This window comes from Meriones unguiculatus, chromosome 15 (assembly GCF_030254825.1).
Source record: "Meriones unguiculatus strain TT.TT164.6M chromosome 15, Bangor_MerUng_6.1, whole genome shotgun sequence".
Classification (NCBI taxonomy): Eukaryota; Metazoa; Chordata; class Mammalia; order Rodentia; family Muridae; genus Meriones; species Meriones unguiculatus.
Genome location: NC_083362.1, coordinates 35851329 through 35869003, shown reverse-complemented (window position 1 = coordinate 35869003; position 17675 = coordinate 35851329). Strand labels below are relative to the sequence as shown.

General features: G+C 40.3%; 1 protein-coding gene and 1 non-coding gene across 4 annotated transcripts in view; one reads left to right on the top strand and one right to left on the bottom strand.

Moving 5' to 3' along the window:
* Positions 1-8037: 8037 nt before the first annotated feature.
* LOC132648178 (U6 spliceosomal RNA) lies at positions 8038-8144 on the top strand. The gene has a single exon (XR_009586555.1). It is a non-coding gene; the product is annotated as a U6 spliceosomal RNA (small nuclear RNA).
* A 2468-nt stretch (positions 8145-10612) lies between these two features.
* Positions 10613-17675, bottom strand: part of Pms1 (PMS1 homolog 1, mismatch repair system component) — a 103929-nt gene continuing 96866 nt past the window's right edge. For all 3 annotated transcript variants that reach the window (XM_021644118.2, XM_060368334.1, XM_060368335.1), the window contains 3 exons: positions 16499-16629; positions 13666-13826; positions 10613-10919 (listed from right to left, as the gene is read on the bottom strand). In XM_021644118.2, coding sequence (XP_021499793.2) covers positions 10755-10919; positions 13666-13826; positions 16499-16629 — 457 coding nt within the window. In that variant the 3' untranslated portion in view covers positions 10613-10754. The remainder of the gene's footprint in view (positions 10920-13665; positions 13827-16498; positions 16630-17675) is intronic.

Below are 17675 nucleotides of genomic sequence, written 5' to 3'. Positions count from 1 at the left end.
GTGGAAGTTGGAGAGCAGCTGGATGGAAGCTTCAGAGATGTAGTGAGGAAGCCAGGATGCCAGAGAAACGCAGTGTAGGATTTGGCCAGTATGCAAAAGAAAAAGACAGAAAAAGGGAAAGAAAAGGATCGTGAGTTAGAGCTTAGGAAAGCGGGCAGGGTTGGCAGACTGCAGAACAGGCATGCTCTAAGCAGCTACATGGGAGAGGAGCTTTTGGGAAGGGTAATTGTCATCAAGGGGATAATCGTTCCTCTTTTCAATATGTTTTCAGGTGAATCTGCCTTCATGAGGGGTGGTCTCCTGGCTAGGTGTTTGACAGGGCCAACTGGATTAACTCTTAAGGAACAAGCCAATGATATGTAATGTTCTAGGCAAAAATTATTTCCCTTATTCTTGAAATTTTTATACATTTATACAATGAAATATGATCATATCCACCCCACTTTCCTCATATAACTGTCCCTGTATCCTTGAAAATGCTTTCTTCCAATTTTATGTCTCCTTTTTTTTTTTTTTTGTTCATAATCCATTGAGTCCAATTAGTCCTACCTGTTTATGTTACGTGTAGAGGGGCTAAGCTCTGGAGCTGTGCCTGGGACCAGTGGTAGAATTCACATTCCACCTTTCTGATCAAAAGGCAGGAGTTCTCCTTTAATGGGCCTCAAATCCTACCCTACCCCTGGCCCCACCCTCTTTCAGATGTTATTTTTCTAAGGAAAGCAAAACTGAGGCTTCCCTTGCTAGTGTTTTCAGAGAGAAACAGGAGGTGGAGTCCAAATCTGATCAGGGGGCCTGGATCCTTCCTTAAAGACTTACTTACCAGTTCCTGCCTAGCTACCCATTATATTCTAAAGAGAGACACAGGAAAGAAAAAGAATTCTTTTAGAAAACTTAGAGAAATTTAGTGTGCCAAGGTTCAAGTATGGGAGAAAAAGAGCATTGGAAATGAGGCTGAAAAAGTATACAGAAGCCAGCTCAATGGTTTCTTTACAGACCATAAGAAAATTAACTATTACTTAAAAAACTACCAGCAAGAGAATAGTGTCAGTCTTCATATCTATTTTAGAAAAAGAATAGATGTCATTGAAAGCTGAGGCAGTGTGTTTCAAAACTGGACTTACATGAGAAGAATTTGAGAAGAAAAAGAAAAATTCACTAAATGTTTGAAATTGCTTCAAACCTTTAAGACTCCCTGTGTTCTGTCCAAAGTTTGGCTCTGTGTCTCTGCATCTGCTTCAATCCCCTGCTGGGTGAAGTTTTTTAGGGGACATCTGTGGTAGGCTCCTGTCTTGTTCCCTCTCTTGTACCACTTTCAGTGTCTATCCTGTTTGCCTTCTGAATGAGAATTAAGCATCCTCCCTAGGGTCCTCTTTGTTGTTTAGCTTCTTTAGGTCTTCAGATTGTAGTATATTTATCCTATATTACATGTCTAATATCCACTTATAAGTGAGTACATACCATGCATTTTTTTTGCTTCTGGGTTATCTCACTGAAAATGATCTTTTCTAGTACCATTTATTTGCCTGACAATTACATGATTTCCTTGTTTTTTTTTATTCCATTGTGTAAATATACCACAATTTCTCTATCCATTCTTCAGTTGAGAGACATCTAGGTTGTTTTCAGATTCTGGCTATTACGATTAAAGCTACTATGAACATAGTTGAGCAAATATCCTTGCTGTATGGTTAAGCATCTTTTGGATATATGCCTAGGAGTGGTATAGCTGGATCTTAAGAAAGTGCTATTCCCAGTTTTCTAAGAAAGTGCCACATTGATTTCAAAAGTGGTTGTACAATTTTACTTTCCCACCAGCAATGAAGAAGGGTTCCCCTTTCTCCACATCCTCTCCAGCATGTGTTGTCATTTGAGTTTTCGATCTTGGCCATACTGATGGGGGGTGTTGTCTTATGGAAGAACAGGGATATAGAAAGACCCAGAGGAGACAGGAGCCCCACAAGGAGACCAACGAAGCCAAAAAAAAGCTAGGCCCAGGGGCACTGCAGAGACTGATGCGTCAACCAAAGACCATGCATAGAGAGGACCTAGGCTCCTTGCTCACATGTAGCCCACAGACAGCTCAGTCGCCATGTGGGTTCCCTAGTAAAGGGAGAAGAGACAGTTTCTGACAGGAAACTGCCTGCTCCTTGATCACTTCTCCCTGGTGGGGCGACCTAGTCAGCCCACAGAGGAAGAGGATCCCGGCAGTCCTGATAAGACTTGATAGGCTAGAGTCAGTAGGGGAGGAGAACTTCCTCTATCAATGGACTAGGGGAGAGGGATAGGAGAGGAAGAGGGTGGGAGTGTGAGACTGAGAGGAGATGAGGGAGGGGGCTATAACTGGGATACAAAGTGAATAAATTGTAAATAAAGATAATAATAAATAAATAGACCTTTAAAACATTTTCCCTATTTTACTTGAAGAAGATTATAATCACATTGAAATATCCAGATTCCAAAGCCAACTTCACAGAATATATATACATTTTTAACTACACATGGGTTCCACTCAGTCAACTGTAATGGGTCAGGCATGTTCTTGTATCTAACTACAAAGCTGGAATATGATCCTGAAACATGCAATGTTTCCCCCAAACTAGGTCCACAATGACAGACTCTGCAACGTAAAGAAATGCTTTGTTTTTTCAGTGTGAACTTCACTTGAAAGAGATGATCAGAGAGAAAGGTGCAAACCAACAGTCACTGAGCAGCATGTTCTGAGCTCTCTCCTAGTCTCTGTGTTTCATCTCATTTGGTCTTTATACACTGTAAAGCAAATATCTCTAATGTAGCACAACTAGAATGGATAAGGCTGAAAGCAAACCCCAAAGCTGCCCAGCAGACTGTTACCGACTCTGGAATGCCAGGACCTAGTGTATTTGCTGTATATTTGATTAAAGTTACAGATTTTGCAGAAAAGCATGCATCTCACTGACTTATTGTGTGCTTCTTTGGAACCATCTTCATTCAGAGCTTCAGTTTCTTCCTCCTACGGAGAAGAAAGACGCAGGTCAGTCAGAGGCATAGGGCAGGAAGGAGCTTCTCCCAAAGAGCAGAAGTCCTTCCACAACTTGCATAAAACTCAGGCATGAGGAGGAAGGCTGGTAAGCCAAGTCCTTTAAAACTTCAGCTACTGTACATGCTGAGGTAAATTTTCTCTCTTAAAATAGAAGGCATCTTAGTATCATTTGCATTACTAGACCTGTCTGATTTGTTCTACTTTAACCCTTAACCTTAATCAACCAAATTAATGGAAAGAGAAGTATACCTATATAACAAACAAGAAGATGAGGAAATGTCTGGGTCCATTTAGAATGTAGGAGAAAGAACATCATGAAAACAGAGTGGAAAAAGCGATGGCACAGAGCAGGATAACAAAATACATGTTTTACTTCAGACAAACATCAGAATCAAGATAAATTTATAAGCTCCAAGCATGTCAACATTGTTATTAAACTGAGCCATTGTAATCCCTAAAATCATTAACACACGTGACTGGAAGGTGTCAGGGCAAGAAAATGGAGAGGTGCTTCAGAACTTTAACAGGGTTTCAGTTTAGAAATGTGTTTATACCTCAAAAATGTCAGATTCTTCTTCCAATTCCTCTAAGGAGGCTTCTTCATCTATGTTGAAAGAATGTAATGAACATAAGATGACTAAAGAGCTTCCAGAAACAAGTGGAATTGAGCAGATTTCCCACCCCATTCTCATTCAGTTCACATTTCCGACCGTGTCACTTCTCTGCTCAGGAACTGGAAAACTTTGGCTTCATATACAACAGTATTCATATTTGATTCCCAATGCACCTTGAATCTTACTTCGTGTGACTGTCTTCCCATGGGGCATGGGGAGCTAGAGAAGCTGAAGGAAAGGGAGGAGGCAGAGGGTCATCTCTGGTCTGCCTTCTGGTTGGGTCTCTGTCACACATACCCTATGAAGGAGAAACATCTGTGAGGGCACAGACATTATGACAATAGTAAAGGGGAAAAAGAAGCAGCAGGGAGTTTTGACCCACAGTATCCAACAGCAGGGCTAGAAAGCAGTACAGAATACTGTGAAATGGAACCTGACACTAAAGGACCCCTGCCACCCTGTCTTCTAAAACTCACATCCGCTCACTCAGATTTTCACCTTTCTTCTGTCTGTATTCCATTATCTTCTCTTCCCTTTGCTATTCAATCTAAGCATTTTCAATATATTACTGTTTTGGGTTGTATTTGTTTGTTCTTTGAGACAAAGCCTCTCTACACAGCCACGCTGCCCTGAAATTCACTGTATAGACCAGGCTGGCCTCAAACTCTGCCTCCCGAGTGCTAAGACGTGCAACACCATCCATGACTATGTTACTGGGTTTTATATCGTTTTATTGGTTCACTAATTGCAACCCACTGCATATTTTTAAATAGTACTCCACATTTTCTTTCAAAGTTTATTCTTTTCATTCATTTTATTCTTCCAAATGACCAGAATTAAGTACTGAAATAGCTCAATATTTCATACCTAATATATTTTATATTTTTTTCTACATTCCCTAAATTTCACTTGGTACCTCTTGGTCAAGAGGATGTTTAAATATGTGTTTAAATTTCTTAAATATGAAAAATAATTATAGGAAAAACAAAAATCTTTGTTGTTGTTTGAAATCACCATCATCATCTTTTTGTGTGTGTGTGTGTGTGTGTGTGTGTGTGTGTGGCTGGGAATCTATACAGGGCCTTACACATATTAGATAGGCTGTCTACCTCTGAGCCACACCCTTAGCACATCTGAAAAAAAGTATGAAAGGACATTTTAGAGACTTAAAAATTATCCATTAGAAGGTTATTTAACACATAAAATATTAACATATTATGATATACTGTGCAACATATCTTATGACATATTACACATACTGTCTCCAAGGTATGGTCCTATTACATAAATTAACAATGTAATTGTTGTAATAATGATATTGATAGGTCATAATACAACTTATTTTATGAGGTTATACAATAACAATAAGAAGTGAGCACAGAGAAAAACTAAAAGTAGAAGCAGGATCACATAAATAAAATAGAATTGTCAGATACAGACATGAGGACAGCAGGATCAGATAACAGGAACTGAGAGGAAGCAGAGCTGATATTGATGAGGAAATTTCCAGTAGCTATGCAACGAATTTACAGAATTTCAAGACTTTATTTGAGGATGTAAAGAAATACACTGATATAAACTCATCACCGAAACATACATGTTAATTAGAAAAATAAACCTGCTTTGGCTATCTATTTTATGAAAGGCAATTTAAGAAGAATAATCAAATTATTCCACATTAGGAAGAGAGTAAAATATATTTTACATACAATAATATTAACATGTCTGTCTAATTGTATTAATATTCCACCCACAATGACATTCAGCGAAATTAAACTGAATAGCAAAAAATCAGGGCTCGTGAGACATATCTATCTAACTTTTGGCATATATTTGTATTTCAATGTACCTATGTTTTATAGGTACACTGACTCTAATAGTCCATGAAAAGGTTATTCACACCTCATCACACCAAGTGTGGGCGCTTGCCAGAGTGTGTAGGATCCAATCCCATCCCAGACCTCCTCAGAGAGAACATGCCCCCTAATTTATGCATGCATTAAAGTTGAGAGGTAAACTGTCAAGCCCAGAAACCCACAGAGTACTCCTTCAGCAACGAGGGTAGAGGACTATGCATTTTGTTTGTTTTTAAGGAGAAAACAGCTAGGGAAAAGTCATGAAATCAGACAGCTCCAATAGAATCTGACAATTTAAAAATTACATGCATGTGTAAGGAGGGCATGTTGGTAATCCTAGCCCCTGGGATGCTGAAGCAGGATTGTCAGTGGGCCAGCTTGTGTTACATAGAGAGACCTTGTGATGAAGAAGAGGGAGGGAAAGAGGCAGAGATGGGGGAAAGGAAGGAGAGGGGGAGAGAAAGAGGGAGAGGGAGAAAGGGAAAGGGAGAAAAGGAGAGGGAGGAGAGGGAGGGAAAGGGACAGGGAGAGGGAAGAGAGGGAGAGGGAAGAGAGGGAGAGGGAAGAGAGAGGAGAGGAAGAGGGAGAGGGAAGAGAAGGAGAGGGAAGAGAGAGGGGGAGAGGAAAGAGAGGAAGAGGGAGGAAAGAGAAAGGGAGAGGAAAGAGAGAAGAGGAGAGGGAAGAGAGGGAGAGAGAGAGGGAAGAAAGGGAGAGAGAGGAGAGGGAAGAGAGGGAGAGAGAGAGGGAAGAAAGGGAGAGAGAGGAGAGGGAAGAGAGGGAGGGGGAAGAAAGGGAGAGGGAGAGGGAAGAAAGGGAGAGAGAGGAGAGGGAAGAGAGGGAGGGGGAAGAAAGGGAGAAAGAGGAGAGGGAGAGGGAGGAGCAAGAGAAAGAGGAGAGGGAGAGAGAAAGGGGAGAGAGGGAGAGCGAGGAGAGGGATGAGAGGAAGAGGGAAGAAAGGGAGAGGGAGGAGAGGGAGAGGAAGAGAGTCAGCTGTTTATCATCTCTAGGTATGTGGTTAAGTGTGAAACATATAATCCTACAAGTTTTTTATATGACCAAGGAAACTAAGTCAAAATACAAGGAAAATGTGAAAAGAACTTTAAAGCAGATTATTAACAGCTTGCGATGTTTGATGATGTCTATGTAGAAATATAAATTTGCTATTGGTATTAGGAAAAAAAGCATTTTGCCAAAATGCTTTTGGCAGCACAGCCCTGTGTTGTTCACCACTGTCTGTAGATGAAATGAAAGCAGCTTAAAAAACAAAAACTGTTTTTGTTTTTTAAGAAATAACATGTCCTTAAGTTTTAAAGAAATGTAAACTCGCTTAAGCAAACATACCATTTTCTTCCAAAAACATGTTCAGTCCTTTCACAACTTCTTGCCTGTTTCTTAACTGGTCATTCATCTCTATGACCTAAATTAGAAAAGAATTAAAATATCTAACAGAAAGTTTTTAAAAATCAAGTAAGCCTAGCTCTAATGATCAACTGAACTGCAAGTTATTGTGTATTAAGCATCTCCATATAAATGCTACCCACACAATTGTATTTGAATGTTTAAGTCCCTTATTATTAAAGAACTATTTACACCTAAAGAACAGTCATGAAGTTTAGGTTGGCTTCCAAACAACTTCCAGTGCAAACTCAGCTTAAAATTTAACATTTTTTGAATCATTAAATTTATTTATCTATTCACTTTACATCCTGATTGTAGCCCTCTCCTTCCTCTCCTTCTGGTCCCACCTTTCCACCCACTTCTCCATTTCACATACCTCTCCCCCATCAACCCAGGCTGGCACTTCAAGTCGCATGAGGACTAAGCGCATTCTCTTCCATTGAGATTAGACAAGGCAGTTCAACTAGGAAGAAGCGATCCAAAAGCAACAGAGTCCATGCCAGGACTAAGACATGGAGTAAGACATGGATTTTCTCACCTGTGTAGTCCTTAAGATGGTTAGTTGTTCTAGGGAATCTCTAAGTTAGCAGGAGCCAAGGAGAGGCCCCTCCCCCACTTTGCTGTGTCAGTACCTGCAGAACCTAAATGGAAAACCCTGCAAAGTGGTGACAGCCTCATCGAGTCTCAGATGCATTTTGTATCCACACAGCTTTTAACCAATTTTTTTTTTGGATCCCTTAAAGTCTTTTCAAGCGTAACTTCCCTAACAATTTGATTAAAGTGTCCTCAATCTTATTTTGCACTTTTGTCCTTTGTGTTTAAAATTTTTATTAGTTTCTCATGGACGGTAGAAAACAAGCCTTCCCCAGTCCTCCAGACATGGGACCTGTCCTGGCCAGGGCAGGGCTGAGGCCTACAGTCTACTGTCTGCCTGAACCATTCCGGGCATTAACCACACACTTGCATACATTCTTGCCCCTATCCCCCAACCCTTTTCTTCCCCTTCCTCTCCTGGGTGATTCCTTAGCAACCACAAGAGTCAGTTCAGTAATCTCTTCACTCGGCTTTTAAGAGAATGGAGGGATCTTGCAAAAACTATGATGGAAATAAAAGCGAAAAACATTTTATGAACTTTTAGTTAAGAAATACTGTTCTTGCTTCGGCAGCACATATACTAAAATTGGAACAATACAGAGAATATTAGCTTGGCTCCTGCGCAAGGATGACATGCAAATTCGTGAGGCGTTCCATATTTGGGAGGGGGGGTGGAGAGATGGCTCAGTGGTTAAGAGCACTGTCTGCTCTTCCAAAAGACCTAGGTTCAGTTCCCAGCACCCACATGGCAGCTCGCAACTGCCTGTAATGCTAGTTCCAAGGGATCTGACACCTTCATACTAATGCACATAAAATAAAAATTATTTTAAAAAAGAAATATTTACTATAGAGGTATGGGTTCCAGTGACTGCAACCTAAGCCACAGGATTTGTATAAAATTGCAATAATAAAGGAAGCTGGGAGTTGATGGCATATGCCCTTTAATCCCAGCACTCAGGTAGGTCTGAGTTTGAGGCCAGCCTGGTCTACAGAGTGAGTTACAGGACAACCAGTGCTACACAGAGAAACCCTGTGTCAGAAAACAAAGGAAAAAAAAAAGGGTTTTAAATAATCTGTCCATCTGAATTTGGACTTAACACTTAACACTGTGTAAAGAACCTAAAATGCCATAGACCTATCTACAACACTCCTGGCTTCTGCTCTGGAGATGTATTTGTACAAAAAGGACTCGCAGGTTTCACCTCCACAAGGCCTCCATGAGGCATCCCTTAAAAATAACATATTTGGATACCAACAACGCTCTGAGAAAATGACATTTAGAAGTCTTCTTTTTCTCGAGTGTACAACATGGAAGCCTGCTGGAGTAATGAGTAATTTAGAACCTTTCTCTCTGGATAGTTCCACCCTGTCCTTAACACCCTGGCTCCCAGCCTCCCATCACATAGCCGTTACCACCATCCGGGGAGCCAGGGCCTCTCCGTCGCTGCCAGCTCCAGCCATGTTGTCCAGGGCGCACAGGTGTTGCTGGGATAGAGGGAGGGCTATTGGGGGAAGGGGGAGCTCTTGGAAGGTAGGCTACAGCCAACAGACCCAAGAGCCCAGAACAAAGCTTGGATGACCTCATGATAAATCAACCCCATGAAAAAGCAGGCAGCTCACACACCCTGCTGCTCCAAAGGCGTCAGAAAAATGTGGACCCAAGTTTATTTGCTCAACGAAGCATTTGTCAGAGTGGGTCAGGGAATGTCTTATATCACCCTACTATCAAATATTTGTACTGTGTGGCCCCTAAGTCTATTTTTTTTTACAGCAAATCATCTGTTAAAAACATTCAGCCTCAGGGCCGGGTGTGGTGATGGAGGCAGAGGCAGGCAGCTGTCTGTGAGTTTGAGTCCAGCCTAGTCTACAAAGTGAGTCCAGGACAGCCAGGGCTATTACACAGAGAAACTCTGTTTCGAAAACAAACAAACACCACCACCAAAAAACCAAAAATAAAATAAAACAAAAACAAAAAAAACCCACTTAGCCTTGGGATTAGTGTTGATAGTATTTTTCAGTCACAAAGCAATGCTCAAATGAGAAATACAAAAATGAGTTTATCCCCTCAAGAGGCTATGGCAGAACCAATCTGACTTAACATTTTTTGTTTAGTGCTGATGTGCATGTATGGTTCAATTTCTTCCTGTTTCTTGGGGACCTGTTACCTCCTCAATTTGTCCAATTAAAGGGGATTAACTGGTCCCGGAAGATGGTTCTAAGGTAAGAAAGGGAACTTTGTGTGCAAGGATGGAGAATCTGTGTTCTGACTCTCACCACCCTGTCTCAACACAAACAACACTTAAAGTTGAAAAGCTGGGCTGGAAGTGTGAGCCCGTATACTCAGCAATGGCCAGACAGCAGGCAGAAAAACAATGAGATCAATGTGCAATGAGTGCTCTGGTCAGAAGAGATGAACACAAAGAGCAATACCACGGAATACTGCCCTCCTCTACCCACCTCTGCATGCAGGCAGACCCATTCCATGTGCACATACAAAACACACACAATCAGTAAAATGCCTCAAATTCACAAAGTGAGTTAGAGTTGTGTGTTGAGGGTAGCATTAGCTGGGTCACAGGAAACAACTTTGGTGAGGAAACAGGCCGAGCAACAGGAGTAACTCAGATATTATAATTTGTATGTAAATACAAAAATTAAGAATTTATTGATGACCCATGAAAACTGTAGACACCATACCCACTACAACATATGTTACTTTAGACAACAAATGCACTTATTAAACAAATTGTGTTCTAATTTTTGGTAAAGTACTGGAACACACTGCCATGGTTTATAAATATATATGGAAAAAAGTTTGTAATTATTTTTTTTCTGCTAAAAATGTTATCTTCCTACGCATATTCTCTGACAAAATTTGACCCTAAAGCTAAACAATTATCATATTGGAGAGGCAGCAATGGCTTATTTTGTCATAGTCTTATTCCCTCCCTCCCCATCCACTTTCAAACTGGATGGTATATTCCTCTCTGGTGTGCAGCTGAGGCTGGGCTGGGTGAAGCCTCTCTAAGCAGCGCTGAGTGGGTTAATCAAGCACCCACAAGCAAGCACTCTGTCTTCCACTGTGTGCCTACAACTTGCAATTTGTTTGAAGGCTGGACACAAGAACAGAATCAATACTGCATATTATTTATTTATACATATTTTACAACTTTTAAAAACCTTTTCCAGTAAACAAACTTTGATACATGATAATACAAAATAGTTTAAGGACCATTATAAATTTCAACAGTAACTAATTGTCATTAAGCTTGATCATGAAGTTCCTGGAACATGAGTTAAATGATGAAAAAATGGGCGACCATGAACACACTCTTTAATTTCATTCCCGAACTGATGCTTCATTCTACTGATAAGATCTTGGACGTCCTCTCTTGGTAAGTACATGGGGAGCTGTCTGGACAGACGGACTGCCTCTCCCTATGAAAAGAAAAGTCACACATCTCATCATGATACACTCTGAAAAAGAAACACATTATTCCAGCAAGATAAAAACTGATTTTCATTCACTCAAAAAATATTTATTTAGCAACAATGCTGCAGATTCTGGGGATAAACTGGTGGGCAATGGAACACAAGATCTTTTTGTAAATTTTATGTTTCAATGCAGACAAACAAACAAATCAAAGAGACAAAAAATTGTGAGCACTTTACACACGCGATTCATTGGGGCAACAGCAGGGATGTATAAACGGGAACTCTTACTCAGATGACAGCCTTTTCAGTTAACAGGAAAAGGTCACGAGCAAAATGCAGCGTCTGAGAGAATGGGATGTTCTGTGTGGGTGTGGCACTACAGTGAAGGAGACAAGGAAGCTAAGCAGGGACCACACTAACGCCCAGGACAAGGATAGACTGTGATGCTTACTTAAATATACAGGGAAGTAACTAGAGATTAAAACAAACAAAGAGATAGACAGTCAAACAAGTAAATAAAGCCTGACAAGCGTTTCCCATGTCATAAGGCAGCCTGGCTGCAGTGGGGATAGGCTGACGCTGACAGTCACTGGTGCCCCTGAGACCTGTGGCTGGGGTGAGCAGTCACTATGGAAGGTCTACCTTTGGACTGGTTATCAGGCCTGCAGAATCAAAGGGAATGTCCTCAGGTTTGGTCTAGAAATGCAGTTTTCTGATACAGGAAGAAGAATGGTTTAGGGGATAAGAATTATAAACAAGACCAGCTTCTTCAAGTATTAAAAAAAAAAAAAAACTTTTACCTTGGAGTTGTTGCAGCTTAACATTATTCTCTTTAGCCACAGATCTATCACCTTTAGAGCCATTCCACCTCTTTATGCCAACAGAATCTGGTTTTCCTTCACTTCACCCTTTACCGTCTCCTTTCTCTCAGACTCTCAAGCCTCCCTGGAACATCTTTTCCTCAACGAGATTAGGCCGTGACTTATTCAGGATGCAGTACGAGGGCTGACTTAGCAACAGTTTTTGGAGTACAGTGCATTCAAGTTTCTGTCACTGACTGAGTCTCTCAGCATATCCACTTTGTTAGTCCTCAGCTGTGGGAAAGTTCTATCAGACGATACTAGCATCATGCAACTGTCCTGACATGACCCACTACAAATGGCAAGTCTTAAGAACCCTCAGTGGAGATTGTCTTGTTCGTTAGGGATTGTTCTTCTTTTCACTGTATCTGTACTCTTTCTTGGTTTTGGATCTGCTATGGTACTCTGCTATGGTCCAAAGCCTTCCTACCCCTCCCCTTACAGCAGACAATTTCTCTTCTTTTACCACATACATATACCAGATACATCTTGTCATTTACCTAAAAATGTTTCCTTTTAGCTAACCTTGACAGTGTACAGAAAGCCTGCTATGAGTTTGAGGACAGTCTGGGCTCCATAGTGAGGTCCTGTCTCAAAACAAACAAACAGACAAACAAACAAACAAAACCCACCAATAAAACAAAATGGAAAAAATCATTTTTTTTTACCCTGATTTTGGCTCTTGATTCAGAGACCATTATGTATCTCCTTTCTAACGCTTCTAAGATCTTTCTCCACAACAACCATGCCTACTTACTTTAGCCTGGTACACATTAGCAAAATCATTTAAGTCCATTTCCACTGCTTTTTTCCTCCACTATGTCTGAAACCTGACTTCTTGTCTACATGCTTTTTTGCTCTTACGAAAGAATTCTCTGGAGTTTCTTGAAATTATCAGTGCTGAATTGCTGTGACAACAGGCTGGGAATTTCCACAAGACAAAGCCTGTAAGGAGTTAACTGAACACCACTGAATCCATTTTCCAGAGTCAGGTAGCAACATACCCTGTATCTAAACACCACGAATAAGCCCAGGTTTGTTTTAAAAATAAAACCAGCAGACCTTAATGAGACACATAGAACTTCAGCTAAAAAAAAGCAGAAGCAGCTGTTTATCTGCCTAGTCTATACTTGATGGGTTCAGAAATGTCTTAGCCCTCTTCTTTTCAATTTTATTTTTGAGACAAGGTATGTAGTACTGGCTGGCTTAAATACTCCCGCCTCAAGTCTTTTGCGTGCTGGAACTACATGCACGCGACATCAAACCTGGCTTGCTCCAAGTGCACCTTTTAAACCTAATTTTATAATTCTTACTCTGGTAGCTGCTATAAAATTTTAGCACAGTGAAACTTCAATTTATTCAACAACATAGCTCCATCTATTCAATAATTTAGATCTTTCTCTTCCTGTTGAAGTGCTTAGGGCTTCGAGTCATATTATGTTTTAGACAAATAATATGAAATAAAGGTTGAAGAATTTGGAAACTCTTCGAGGACATTACTTATGGAATTAATAAACAACCCTAGAGAATGTTTCATAAATAACTGTCTTAATATTGGCTCAAGAATTGTATTATAAGACTCTCTAATAATGTTCATCACAGTTTACCTGTAAAATATTTTATTGAGTTTTTTAAAAGCAATTTTTTTTTCTTGAAAACAAACATTTCAGAAACCACTCTTTTAAACCATTTACTACTGGGCTAGATGGGTGAAATCCTAGCAAAGAAGTAAAGACAGAAGGCAGAGGCAGGCAGGTGTCTTTGAGTTAGAGGCCAGCAGGGCCAGCCAGTACTGCATTGTGGGACCCTGTCTCAAAACAATACCAAAGTTTTCTATTTGAGCAAAAGCCATAAAACTTAGGAAACTCGTATGATCCAATGAGGCATACCTCTAGATAACTTATCACTTTTCGAGGTCTACATTCATAAATCTCCTTTGCATTTTTGTTTACTATAGCGTTAAGAATTTCCTTTAAATCCATTACTCCATAGAACGGGAGACACTTAGCCATGCCATCTATTTCCAAGTAGTTTTCAGTACTGGAAACTCCTGAGAGAAAAACAAAAACACACAGAGGAACAGTTAAGTTGGTTAAAATTATATTCCAGAACATGTCTACTGGAAATAAATATCACTGTTGGAACATTTAGTGAACCTTCATCAAAATTTAATATCAGGACAATGTTTTGTTCCTCCATGGAGTACAAATACTAATTTCCCAGAAGACTTCACACTGAGTCATAGGTGCTCACTGACACCACATGTCTTTACATAATTTAATTTAATCTCAGTTCCTACTGGTCTGTTCCTTACATTTGCTTAGAACATTTCTTACTTTAGAGAGAAAATGAAGTCCCATGATATTTATTAAAATCAAAATGGTTTAAGCATTTTATCAGCTGTTGTACTTCAAGTTCTAGCTCACTAGTCTAATATCTAACTTAAAGACCTCAACTATTTTAACTTAACAAGTATAAAAATAGACACTGTATTTTGTTACTATAGACTTTCAGGAAATAAAAATGCTAGCATTTCTTCAAAGATTCAACTAAAAATGCTTGAAGTTGGTGTTATTTATTAAGCTATTTTAGATAATTGGATTATTAAAACTAAAGGTCAAATGATTGAAAGTGTAATTAGGTAGAAAAATCCCTAATAGTATATATTCCAAAGCATCACCTTTGACATTAAAGGACAGAAGGTGCTCGTCCTATCTGTATAACAGTGTTTTAACCCTGGAATCAACACCATGCTACCTAGAAGGAAGGAGCTGCAGTTAACAGCTGTTGGTGAGCTAACACAAAGGGGTGTGGTAGAGCTTGAAGCACTGCAGATCGCAGACTTGAATGATGCTCTCTCTAACATACCCTGAGTTTTGGCCTACTCTCAAGACCAAATGGCAGATGCAATAGTGGCAGACCACACGGGAGGAAAGCTAATATTCTTCCCAGGAAATAACTGAGGAAAGATGAGATGATGTATCATCAAGCACCAACAGATGAGCTACAGAGTTCAACAGAAAGAGGTGAAATGAGTGTCAGAGCACAAGGACCACAAGTGGAAATCGTACCACAGGAAGGCTACAGCAGGCCTCTAGTCTATCCTTTTTACATAGTTACACAGACATGAAGAAAAGGCACCTTCCATCAATGCCAACAGATAAAGAATGCCCCCATCCCATTCTCCATATTTCCAGTTTTTCAATTAAAAGATACCAGAGGCCTCAAGGAAAAGATCTATATGAGGACTAGAAGAAATGACTGCCCATCAGTTCAGGTCTGAAAGGTGCTGGAAGGACAGAAATAGAGGATTTACACTTCTAACGCCAGGCTAGAGCAGGGTACTAGGCTTATTTTGTTTGTTTTGTTTTGGGACAGGTCATACCATGTAGCCCAAGAGTGCTTTAAACTCACTATATATACCAGGCTAGTCCAAAAAAGACAGCTCTTCCTGTCTCGGCGTCTCAGGCAAATGTTACCCAGTGTTCACGCTTACTGTGAAGTTAATATACCGACTTTATGAAGGCTATACAACAAATTTGTTAAGGGCTAGACTCTCAAGGCAGGCCAAGTGGGCTCCAATGTGGATCTAACACTGACTATCCTCTGGAGCAAACTTAACTTTTTCATGCTTCAATTTTCTCATCTGTCAAACAAAATGTGATAGAAGCTACTCTGGAGGTTGTTTGTTAGGGGTTGATATGTTAATTCTTCAAAAGGCACTCTGCACACACTGCCTTTTCAAAATCTATTAGTTGTTAATGAACAAACTAAAAACATGATCTGGACGGGGACTCTCCATGTCAAGTGTAACAGCTGGAACCATGGAGGTAAGACATTTATGTTAAACTGAGAAAAATTAAGCAAAATTTGAAGTTTGGAACATTGAAACGTTTGTCCAGATATCTTCTGTACACTGTTATTTGCTTTCTAAAATTTACTGTTACTATTATTAATTTATGGGTGTTTTGTCTGAATGTATGCCTGTGCACCATATGAAGCTTTGCATGAGGATGAAACAGGTTGTTGGATTCCCTGAAACCAGAAATACAGATAGTTGTGAACTGTTCTGTGGGTACTCTAGAAAAGCAGCCTGTGCTTTTAACTGCTAAGTCACCTCTCCAGCTTCCACTTAAAGTCTTCTGTGCCTCTGTGAAAGCATTCATTTTAAAAATTCTTCCCTACATTGTGGGTATGACAATTTAGGCACTAGAGTCTTTCCTGAGGCAATGGACAAAAGACAAAGGGGAAGAAACAGATAGGATAGTCTAGGGAGCAACAGACAGCAGTATGGGGTAAAAAAAAAAAAAAAAGACTGAGAAGGCCAGCAAAGAAAACGGGACTCCCTGAGACAGACACATTTTTTGCAGTCTATCTGGCATAATGCAGACATCCATGTGAGACTGCTTGGTGCCACTTGGCAAAACATGCAAATGCCGTGAAACAGCAAAAGAGATGCCATTTTCATTAGCCCATCCCATGAACCCACATATCTGCTTTATCATCAGACTCCAGATAGCTGGGTTACACAAGAAGGCAGCTGGGCTGCCGTGTCAAAAGACAGCAGAAAGTGAGTGTAGTTGCGTGGGCACCCTCTAAAAGAAGTCTACTTCTGCAAAGCTGACAATGACTTAGTGAAATGAAAATACGCCTGAGAGCTCTGAGACCTTGTGAAAGGTTTACTCTTCCCCACATCAGAGATATTAAGCTGTACTATTATACCTGGTGTCAATCTTATCTTGAAACCATTTGCTGTAAGACGAGGGTCACATAGGTAAGCTGATCCACTGCATCTCTGGTCAACTGTCGACATTTTATGTAAAACCTCTAAATAATGAGATCCATTAAAAAGACTGAAAAAGAAAGAAATTATGGTTCTTTAAGTTACTAAATATTCAAATCAAAACTAGAAGGTTTATGGAAGCTAATCCATGTGTGTTTTGAAAAGGGTTACCATTACGTGAGTACCAAGTCCTGTAAGAAAGCACTGCATTCTGTTAGCATCATATGAGGCCCTCTGTAGAGCATGCTCAGCACAAAGGACAGACAGACATAAAGAACAACTTGTCTTTTCTAGAATATTACAAACTCAATGAGGAATGTCAAAAGTAGTTCTCTAAATATAATACAAACCATATCTTGACCCACAATGAATCCGCTTGTATGCCTTTTAAGTAACTTTCACAAATGAAAAACACACTTCATCAACAAGCTACTCAAATGGTTATACTCAAAATCAAATGCTACTCAGGTTTCTTCAGAACTAAGAAAATAAAATGTAAGATTATTTTTCCAAAATCTGAAAAAAATTTCAGTTCAAACCTTGGGATTCCTTCAGTCCAATGCAAGTGCAGCATGTCTGACAAAGGAGCCTCAGAATAGGCATTACAAAACTCAGCCTATCAAACAGGATAGACATCGGAAGAGGGAGAAAACACGCAATAGGACAGGAGCCTATCATAGAGGGCCTCTGAAAGACTCTACCCAGCATGGTATCAAAGCAGATGCTGAGACTCATAACCAAACTTTGGGCAGAGTGCAAGGAATCTTATGAAAGAATGGGGAGATAGAAAGTCCTGGAGGGAACTGGAGTTCCACAAGGAAAGCAACAGAACCAAAATATCTGGGCCCAGGGGTCTTTTCTGAGACTGATACTCCAACCAAGGACCATGCATGGAGATAACCTAGAACCCCTGCATAGATATAGCCCACGGCAACTCAGTGTCCAAGTGGGTTCCCTAGTAAGGGGAACAGAGACTATTTCTGACATGAACTCAGTGGCTGGCTCTTTGATCACCTCCCCCTAATAGGGGAGCAGTCTTACCAGGCCACAGAGGAAGACAATGCAGCCAGTCCTGAGGAGATCTGATAGGCTAGGGTCAGAGGAAAGGGGAGGAGG